This window comes from Coccidioides immitis (genome assembly GCF_000149335.2).
Source record: "Coccidioides immitis RS genomic scaffold supercont3.2, whole genome shotgun sequence".
Taxonomy (NCBI): Eukaryota; Fungi; Ascomycota; class Eurotiomycetes; order Onygenales; family Onygenaceae; genus Coccidioides; species Coccidioides immitis.
In genome coordinates this window covers 3,703,465-3,713,327 of record NW_004504309.1, presented here as the reverse complement: position 1 = coordinate 3,713,327, position 9,863 = coordinate 3,703,465, and the positions used below count along the sequence as shown (strand labels likewise).

Here is a 9,863-nt window from a genome sequence, read left to right as displayed (position 1 = left end):
AGCCATGCATGCTGCCATGATAAGATTGAAAACCTAATCAGCATTTTAGCGGTATTCTCAGATTGAACACCGTACTTCGCAAGAAGGAATGTATGCTGGATCTTTTGTGTCGCCCATGCATATGTAGAGGGCCTTTCGGGTTAATCAGCTTTTGCTTGTGAGGAGCCGAACACTGGCCAGCTCAAGAAAGTGTGAACGATGGCATTCAGGCATATTCCCGGGTCCCTTGGTTCACTAAGGATTGAATTTTATCTGTTCGCTATCCGGAGGTAAACAGATGAGACCTCTCATGATCAGAAATTCAACATCAAACGAGGTCCCTTTGATGCGTGGTGGGGCAACGGCAAAACTCCACATCTCCCTCAAAAACCGAGCCAACCGCCCAGGAATTCATATCAAACCATGGCGGGAGAAAATAAATCGCCGTCCACTTCTGCGCCCGTGGCACGAAAAGTCGGGCTGGTTCGTTCCTGAAAATAGGTTACAAGTGGTATCCAGATCGTAATTCTGATAAGCTTTCAATACGGTACCGACACCTGGGCCGGATCAGGACGTCTGTCGCTGCAGCCGAGCCATGTGGTCGACAGCAGTTGAAAACTCTTCCTCACCGTTGGATTCGACATACTGAGTATGCGGGTTGCCATTTCTCATTCATCCCTTGTAAAAAGCTTCGAAGAGACCGGCTTTGATAGCTTCATAGAAGTCATGGTAGGTCATCTCTGGCTCAATCCATGGCGGTCCACCAGTTATCCCCTGAGGAGGAAGAAAAAAGAGTGGTTCACAGGCATGCAAGACAAAACATTGCTATGGTCTCCAAGCTTGAAAGCATTGAAGTGGAAAACTTACCAGACCTGGCCTCATGGCAGCATGTGTAAAGTCGCCAGTGCCCTGTAAAATGTCGGCACCTTCAGTGCACCTAAATTATCAACTCCAAGCTGTACTCTATATATAGTTCGCAGTCAACAAATTGGAGGCTGCAACTGGCTGACCACACTGCGACTCCATGGCGTTGCCGGCGGACGTGAAACACTCAGGAAGCCACATCATCAACTGTGAGATGGCTAAGCTGAAGCATGGCAGAGAGCTAATTTTTACATGCCAACATGTAATACAGTGTTGATACACGCAGCATCAGATGAAAGCTTGGCGCCGATGAAAAGTTAAAGAAGCTTTCACGACGAGAGCGGCGAATTGAGAGGAAAATAAAAAGACGAAAAGGGACTTGGCCTCACCATCTCCTCCTCCTATCCCTCTCTCCACCCGCCCTCCTCTTCCCTTATTCACCCTCCTTCACAATTCTCTCTTTTCTGTAACCTCCATTCACTCTCTCGTCCACCGGCTTGAGGTTCAGCTGAAGCTTCTTTCTGTCTGAATTCCTCACGGACATCGAATGGTAAGTTCTTCAGGAACCAAAGCCAAATCTTTTCATGATTGCCTTTCATGTAAACTGTCTTTTGATACCATTTGCAAGCCAACACATGCTAATAAATGAATCTTCAGTGCTTCTTGAAAGCCAGCACTGTCTTTCTGTGATCCCTTTGATTTTGAGTACACGGAATTTTTGGTTGAGGCTGCATCCCGGCGGACTTTTGGGCTATCGACATCTCGAATACCCACGACCATTCGCTTCTCGAGCACATTCTCTGGAAATAATTCTCGAATTATAGTAGGCAGTTAACGACGGCGTCCAATATGTCTTCTAGCGCTCTTCCAAAACGCGTGGCGCTTCACCGCCAAATGACCGAAAGCTCTTCCGTCACGAGCTCCGTCACCCCTTCACCTATGGAAAGTCCACGACACTCTCCTTCCACCACCTCTCTCTCCTCGCTCGCTTCCGAGGCACTAGCAGAAGGTAGCAGCAAGTTGCTTGATACCTATGGCAATGAATTCGAAATCCCAAACTTCACCATCAAGGAAATCCGGGATGCTATCCCAGCACACTGTTTCAAGCGGGATGGTATCCGAGGCTTGTTGTATGTCTTCAGGGATTTGGCATGCCTGGGAGTGACATTCTATGCCTTCCACAATTATGTGACACCTGAAAATATCCCATCCACTCCTATCCGGGCTGGGTTGTGGGCCCTGTATACGTTCGTTCAAGGACTTTTTGGTACCGGTATCTGGGTCCTAGCACACGAATGTGGTCATCAGTCCTTCTCGCCATCAAAAGTTCTCAATGACACCGTCGGATGGATTCTTCATTCTTCTCTACTTGTTCCTTACTTCTCATGGAAAATTTCCCATGGAAAGCACCACAAGGCAACCGGTAACCTCGAACGTGATATGGTGTTCGTTCCTAAGACCAGGGAGCAGTACGCCTCGCGCATGGGATATTTTGTCCACCAGCTAAATGAGGTCATGGAAGAAACTCCAATCCAGGCGGCGACCAACCTCATCCTCCAGCAATTGTTTGGATGGCCAATGTACCTCTTGTCCAACGTCACCGGGCATAACAACCATGAGTGCCAGCGCGAGGGTCGCGGCAAGGGCAAGAAGAATGGCATGTTCACCGGCGTCAACCACTTCAACCCTTCGAGTCCGCTGTATGAGGCAAAGGATGCTAAACTTATCGTCCTCAGTGACATCGGTCTGTTAATCATGGGCTCCATCCTGTATGCTCTTGGCCAAAGATTTGGCTGGACCAATCTCCTCGTTTGGTACTTCATCCCATACCTGTGGGTTAACCATTGGCTCGGTATGTACCTCGTGTTATTCCGTTCTTCCTTGGGTATATCGGACTAATGAGGAATATTTTCTAGTCGCGATCACTTACCTGCAGCACACCGACCCCAGTTTGCCACACTACCACTCTTCGGTGTGGAATTTTGCGAGAGGCGCTGCTGCCACCATCGACCGTGAATTCGGTTTCATCGGCCGTCAACTATTCCATGGCATCATTGAAACCCACGTCCTTCACCATTATGTCAGTACTATTCCATTCTATAACGCGGACGAGGCGACCGAAGCTATCAAGAAAGTCATGGGTAAACATTATCGTTCGGATACCAAAGGTGGCAGCCTTGGATTCATCAGAGCTCTGTGGCGTAGCACTAGAATGTGCCAGTGGGTCGAGCCATCCGAGGGCGCCCAGGGCGAAGGCAAAGACGTTCTCTTTTTCCGAAATCGCAACGGACTAGGACCCAGACCGCTTGTTGTCGAGCCAGAGGAAGGAAAGGCCAAATAAGAGGGGACAGCCGATGCACAGCCATGCCGGAATTAATATCCATACACAAAAAAAAAGGGGTCTGGTGTTTTTGTTCCGTTAAGTATCTGGGTTCAGGCGTTGGGAGCGCGCATTTTCTCAACCGACTTGGAGGTTTGCACGTATATGCAAGTTTAATAATGCTCTGTGTGCTGGATATAGCCCATGGTGACATCCTGAAGGTCCACGCCGAAATTGGTATTTAAGATTAATAGATATGTGGGGTTTAGGGGTTATCGGTCTATTCGATAATCAAGGAATCAGCAGTCGGTGATACAAGGCGACGACTATTTCCATCGGGGTCATTTACCTAGTATCTTGTTTACTTACCTGCTTCCTCGACCCTGGCGTCCTTCCCTAGGAACGTTCTATTTTCACAATGTCATGATGAGCAACGAATCTGTGTTGATAGACCAATAGATACTTTGAATAGACCAATACCTCATCTGTCGTATTTCTCCAATAGGTGCAAACTAACGCTGGAAATAACGATAAAAGTACCAATATGTGGAACGACAGACAAGCTCGTCGCATCCAGGCGTATCTGGCCTGCTCAGGATTCAACATCATACTCGGTAGGCTTCTCTATTTGCAAGCTATGCTTGCCCCGAATCGCCGGTGGAGGAACCAACTTTATCGTGATCCTGCTTCCTCTTCGCCACGCGCTGTAGGCCACGATATGCAGTGGAGACTTGCAAGATTAGAGAAGCAGCCTGGAGAAGACTCCAGGCTTTTAAAGACTGCGGGATACATTGTCCGGAAGCCAGCGGGAAGTCCACCAGACGGCGCGGGAATGGGCGCTGTGGCTATACACTGGCCTGAGCGGCTGGGCCGGAGCCAAGGATTGAGGCGGGCGGAAAGATTGCGGGGACAGGCCAGATTCTGGTGGATCAAAAATGTCTTGGATGACGACCTCAACAAGCTCCAAGCAAAATTACAACACAGAGAAATCTGTGGATAACGAACAGAGCAAGGATTTCGCTCTGATGTGAAAGGAACAGCATTGATGAAGAGGTATTCCATGTGCTAGCTGACTTTGTCTCAGTCAGGAATGGAACTGAATGTTGTCGTCCAGTGCAAAACAGTGCAGGGAGATTGTGCAGATCATACAAGAAGTATGGCAGACTAGCTGAGCACCGCTATTCGTCTAAAGAACAAATCTTACTATTAAGACACCAAGCTCTCAAACAATATATACAGTTCTTACATCAGCTGAGGTGGCTCTTGTCTTAGTTAAAAATGTACAGAAAATGTTACACCGCGGATGCCACTAGGCAAGATCTCAAACTCCACTGCTTCCGATGGAAGGTCGGACGTATTACTATCTTCAGTTGTCGATCTTTTGGGGTCCTCTTCAGACTTTGAAATATGGTTACCTGACGTCCAGGGTGAAAAAACGACCTGCATTGTTCGCTTCCGAGTTTGGAGCACCGTTGCCTGTGTTGAATAACTGGTGTTGTCATTCCCAGATTCTGGTCCGGGAGCTTTTGTAAAAAATTGGCTTTCCGGTTCTTCCTTGGTTCCAACCGCTCGCCGATACTTAGTCTGATTTCCACCAGGTTCCTGATTCGGGCCTTTTGCTTCGACAACATCGCCGTTCTGATTTTGCAACACGAGCTTCGAAGGATCCTTTTTTATTTCATTGTTCGTTCGATGGTCGTCTGACAGCTCAGCGAATAAATTCGTACCCGTATCCACTGCGACGCTTGTACTAAGGATATTCGAAGACTCATGTATCTTCAGCACAAGGCGACAACCCAGCTGATTCGCCCAGACAAGCCCTAATGCTGGAGTCTTCAAGGCCTTTCGCTCGTAGGGGTCCCCCCACCCAGTGTAGAATGGCTGCTGGTACGCAAAGCTTAGGACTGCGCTAAGATTACGGATGTTAAGCTGTGGAGTATCATCGCGGTCATCGTTTGGTGATAATGCAGGAAGGCCTTGGGTGGTGGCTACCTGAGCTTGAGCCTGCCGTAGTAGCGAGTAAGGTGAGCCATCCGGATGAGTAGGCGACTGGCATGTCAGTGATGAGGGTATTTGCTGAGAAGAGCCGGGATACTGTGAAGAAGGTTGGGCCGAAGGCCGCTCAGCAAAGCGATTGAGAAGATACTCAGGCTCCTCTGCCCAAACGGAGCCATCTAAATGGCTAAGCCTGTCGGAAATCTGGTTGGCTACAACAACGGCTATATTATGCGTCACTGCCAAATTTCGCAGCAGCTGTCCCAGCCTTTTGAGCTCCCATGCACGGTCTAGTAGCCCACACACATTATTAGTGGAGCTCTCCACTCGGTAATTTGCTGTGATGGAATCAATAACCACCAGGCCAACATTGTATCTCGATATGGCAGCGGGAACGTGGTAGTTGAGGATGTGGTCCTGAGTTTCAAGATCGACGGTGGTTATTGAGAGGACATTATCCAGAGACGGACGTTGTACGTCCTCGGGAAGCGATATCAAAAGGGGATGCCCGTCAAGGAGCTGGGACAACCTATTTGTAGCTAGGTCTGCTTCAGTCGAGATGTACAGCGCATTTTTGCGCAGGCCGTATGGAGGTGGAAGTTGGACGGACAGGAGCAGGTGAAGCAAAAGTTGGGTCTTGCCGCTGCCACTACAGGGTAAGCATCTGTAGTCAGTAACAAGCTATAAGGCTAGGCGACCAAAGAGCTCCATTGGACATACCTTTCTCCTGCTATTTCTGTCACATATCCAGTCAATATTCCACCTGAAAGCACATCGTCAAGGAGGGGGTCCAAAGTACTGATAGAGGACAGGCTGGGTGGCTGGAAGGGTGCGCGAGCATCCTCGTTGCTATCAATATCATCACATTGTACCTGTTTTCTACCATTTTCGTGCTGCTCTGGCCTGGCGTGATCAGCTTTTAGTCCAAGGTCTCGGTGAAGTTCTTCCAACACATGGCTCGTGAGCCTTTGGACCTCCGCGACTGGTATTCGCGTTCGTTTCGCGATTTCAAGAGTGTCAAGAAGCAGAAGCTCCTTGAGTGATAATTCTGCCTTTTCAAGCGCCGGTACGATATGGGAGTATGGTTCAATTGCGAAATCGGGAAGCGTGGTCAATAAGTCCATAGGTATTTAACCTGGGACTCGCATGTCGGTGGCGTAGAGTGTGGTTAGAATTTGGAGCGTCTTTTGCCCCAAGAAAATCAGCACTACCATCCCAACCCAACACTCTCACTACTCGCCTGAGAGCCGATCCAACAATTCAAAAGAATTTATCTGTGAATTGACCCTCATCTATTCGATGAGTAGGGTGCTTCACTCAAATGGCGAGATCGGCTAATAACGGATCCGCTGGTTCAGGGATTTGCTGTCTGGACTTAACACCCTTGCCAGCTGCCGCACCGCTTAACTTCCTGGGAGTCTACGGGGAGTCTTTATCGCCAAACTAAGCCGAAACAGATGGATGGAACACCCATTCGTGCCTTCAGAGTTACATTCCGGCGAGGGGCCCTGCGCCCAACAGCTTGGGCTTTGAGGGCCGGGGCCTGGCGAGACGACCCTCCGGGATCAAATGCGATTTGCTCCTCCTTTATACGAGAGGCAGAATGCCAAAAGAACCATGCCATCTCCGCCATGATCTTCCAATCGTCTTGGGCCATCTTGTCTCAAAAAGCGTGGACTTGCCTTTTTTGATCGGATTCTTTGGCCCATCAACGCATGTTCACAGCCGGCTTGCCGTGATATCACCGCGATTGACAGCATTCTCCTCCGTACATGTTTCCCCAAGCGGGGTATTTGCATGGGCATGAGCACTAGGCGCGGAAGTATTTTAACTGGTGGCTGTCCGCACTTTTAAAACATAGCTGGGGCATCCTTTCTTATTCCTCAGCGACATCGAGTCTATCCAGGAGACAGTCTGCCCTTATCTCTCAAATCTTTCTGGAGGTCGGACGTAGACTTGTTAACAAGCGTCTTTTCATCCCTCTGCCCATCTTTTTTATTAGAACCCTGAGGGGGTCTTTCTTTCCTATCTTCCACGAACGCGGCGGCGGGGCGGAAGACCGCTTAGAACATCATGGCTCAACCTCACCCGTTGGATCAATTGCGGGCAGAAGAAATCGTCCAGGCCCGAGACGTTATAATCCAAGCGTGGCCTGGATCACTGCTTCAATTCCGTTCCATATTCCTTGAAGAGCCCACCAAGTCATTGTTGATTCCATTTCTGAAGGCAGAACACAACGGTACATTAAATGACGACACTCCGCGTCCACCCAGGTTGGCTCGCGTGCAATATGATGTGGTTAAAGAAAACAAATTTTGCGGATATACGGAATCTGTTGTGGATGTTAACTCGAAACACGAAGTCAGTCGACAGGATTTCGATACCTCTTGCCAGCCCTACTTAACAATGTAAGTCATATGTAAATTGAGAGATAAACAGTTTGCATTAATCGATGTCGTATGTGCATCTAGGGAGGAAATGAAAAAGTTTTTCGACCTCTGTCTTCCATCTCCATTGTTCCAGGAGGCTACATCCAAGTTCAAGCTACCAGAAGGGTACGAGGTAGAACTCGAACCTTGGCCATATGGCTACTCGCCTCCAGGAGAAACTCCTCCTCGCTATATTCAAGGCCTTTGTTTTGCGCGAGACAAACGCAACGGAAACTTGGATTCCAATCACTATTCACATCCGATACCAATGATTGCCATATTAGACGTGTACAAACAAGAGATTGTTCAGATACAGAAACTTGCTACCGGTGGAACTGCGGATGGACTAGCATATGATACCCATCAGGAAAATCCCGTTGATCATTGTCGCCCTGCGGAATACGTTCCTGAACTCGCTGATGTCGAGTACCGTACTGATATCAAACCATTAAATATTATCCAGCCGGAAGGACCGTCCTTCAAAGTGAGCGGCGAAAGTCTGGTCGAATGGCAGAAATGGCGGCTCCGCGTAGGATTCAACCCTCGCGAGGGCGTCACGCTCCATGACGTCCACTATGATGGTCGCAGTGTTTTTTACCGTCTGAGTTTATCTGAGATGACTGTCCCTTATGGTGACCCTCGTCCACCCTTCCATCGAAAGCAAGCCTTTGATTTTGGTGATGGAGGTGCTGGTCGCTCCGCAAACAACTTGTCTTTGGGATGCGATTGCTTGGGTGCCATTAAGTACTTGGATACTTTTAATACTGATTTTTCTGGACAACCAATCCCGGCCCCAAACGTGGTGTGCATTCATGAACAAGATAATGGCATTGGGTGGAAGCATACCAATTTCCGTACTGATCGGCCCGTTGTGACACGGTACCGGGAACTGGTCATTCAGTATATTATCACGCTTGGAAACTACGAATATGTTTTTGCGTATAAATTCGACCAGGCCGGAGCCGTTAGCCTTGAAGTACGACCGACTGGCATTATTTCAGTAGTTAACATCGATCCCGGCAAAACTTCTCCGTGGGGAAATGTTGTCGCACCCGGTGTTCTCGGCCAAAATCATCAGCATCTATTCTGCCTACGGGTTGATCCTGCTATTGATGGGCACAGCAACACAATCTTCCGCGAAGAATCCTTGCCTATGCCGATTGACCCTGCCACCAATCCTTACGGGAACGCCTATAACGTTGTATCACAGCCAATCGAGAAGTCCAGCGGATTTGACGCATCTCCATTTACTAACCTCGTCGTTAAGATGTCTAACACTAATATACGAAACCCAATATCCGGCAAACCGGTGTCTTACAAGTTCACACCGCCACCCTCTCAACTCCTACTAGCAGACCCTCAGTCTATTATGGCCCGTCGAGCCAAATTTGCCAGGCATCATCTGTGGGTCACCTCTTACAAGGACGGCGAATTTTACGCCGCAGGAGATTTTACAAATCAGTCCCACGAGGAACGAGGTGGACTTGCGGATGCAGTTTCTCGCGACGAGAATACAGTTGATACAGACATCGTGCTATGGTCTGTCTTTGGATTTACCCATAACCCGAGAGTTGAAGACTGGCCAGTCATGCCAGTTGAGAAAATTGAGCTTCAGTTCCGCCCATCTGATTTCTTTGATCGCAATCCTGCCTTGGATGTTCCCGCCGTTAAGAATACAGCTAGTGTCCTTGTTGGGAACAAAACTTGCTGCCAGTCCAGTGAATAAGTTGTCGGGGAAGTTGAGGAAGGGCTTACTTTTCATAGGTATGCCACGATAATGGAACTGCTATCACAAGATGAAAAGGCTGAACTGTAAATGATTTGTGTACGACTCGAGTTGATTTTGGGATTTTAACTATAACGATGTAAATTTCTTTTAATCACAACGTCGCTGGATTTTCATTAAAATTGATGCTGGAATTTATCAGTAGTCTGACCTCGGCAGGTTTGCCCGTGCGATGGAGCGGAATAATTCCACTCACTGCTGTGGCACATTGATAGGCGCTATCTCATATCCCACAAACATAAGGTCTGAGCACCCGTTTCCACAACTGCGAGTTGACCGATGGGCCATACCTTTTTGCCTCCCAGATAAGACTATCAGCTCTCACGTAGTATTTCTCTCAAACTGATAGTTACCCAGGCCCGGCTGGAAGAATGGTCCCAGCTCTGGAAGCGAGTGACCGGAAAATTTTCAGGCTAGAGTTTGTCTCGCCGAATGCCTGCGCTCTTTATCTCGCACGAGGACGCCCGGCGACTTTGTCCGTTTGGTTGTG

General features: G+C 48.6%; 4 protein-coding genes across 4 annotated transcripts; 3 read left to right on the top strand and 1 right to left on the bottom strand.

Annotated features, from left to right (window-relative positions):
• The first annotated feature begins 1,267 nt into the window (after positions 1–1,267).
• CIMG_06871 (oleate delta-12 desaturase) lies at positions 1,268–3,640 on the top strand. Its single transcript, XM_001242974.2, has 3 exons — positions 1,268–1,393; positions 1,501–2,695; positions 2,760–3,640. The coding sequence occupies exons 2-3, from the start codon at positions 1,693–1,695 to the stop codon at positions 3,182–3,184; spliced, it is 1,428 nt and encodes a 475-aa protein (XP_001242975.2). The 5' UTR covers positions 1,268–1,393; positions 1,501–1,692; the 3' UTR covers positions 3,185–3,640.
• Positions 3,641–3,707: 67 nt separating this feature from the next.
• CIMG_06870 (uncharacterized protein) lies at positions 3,708–4,163 on the top strand (the record flags this gene model as incomplete). Its single annotated transcript, XM_001242973.1, has 1 exon — positions 3,708–4,163. One exon carries the CDS (start codon positions 3,708–3,710, stop codon positions 4,161–4,163), a length of 456 nt encoding a protein of 151 aa, XP_001242974.1.
• A 90-nt stretch (positions 4,164–4,253) lies between these two features.
• On the bottom strand, positions 4,254–6,456 carry CIMG_06869 (DNA repair protein RAD57). Its single transcript, XM_001242972.2, has 2 exons — positions 5,879–6,456; positions 4,254–5,807 (listed from the first exon to the last, which is right to left on the bottom strand). Exons 1-2 carry the CDS (start codon positions 6,280–6,282, stop codon positions 4,436–4,438), a joined length of 1,776 nt encoding a protein of 591 aa, XP_001242973.1. The 5' UTR covers positions 6,283–6,456; the 3' UTR covers positions 4,254–4,435.
• Positions 6,457–6,791: 335 nt separating this feature from the next.
• On the top strand, positions 6,792–9,495 carry CIMG_06868 (copper amine oxidase 1). Its single transcript, XM_001242971.2, has 2 exons — positions 6,792–7,566; positions 7,630–9,495. The coding sequence occupies exons 1-2, from the start codon at positions 7,232–7,234 to the stop codon at positions 9,311–9,313; spliced, it is 2,019 nt and encodes a 672-aa protein (XP_001242972.1). The 5' UTR covers positions 6,792–7,231; the 3' UTR covers positions 9,314–9,495.
• The last annotated feature ends 368 nt before the right edge of the window (positions 9,496–9,863 follow it).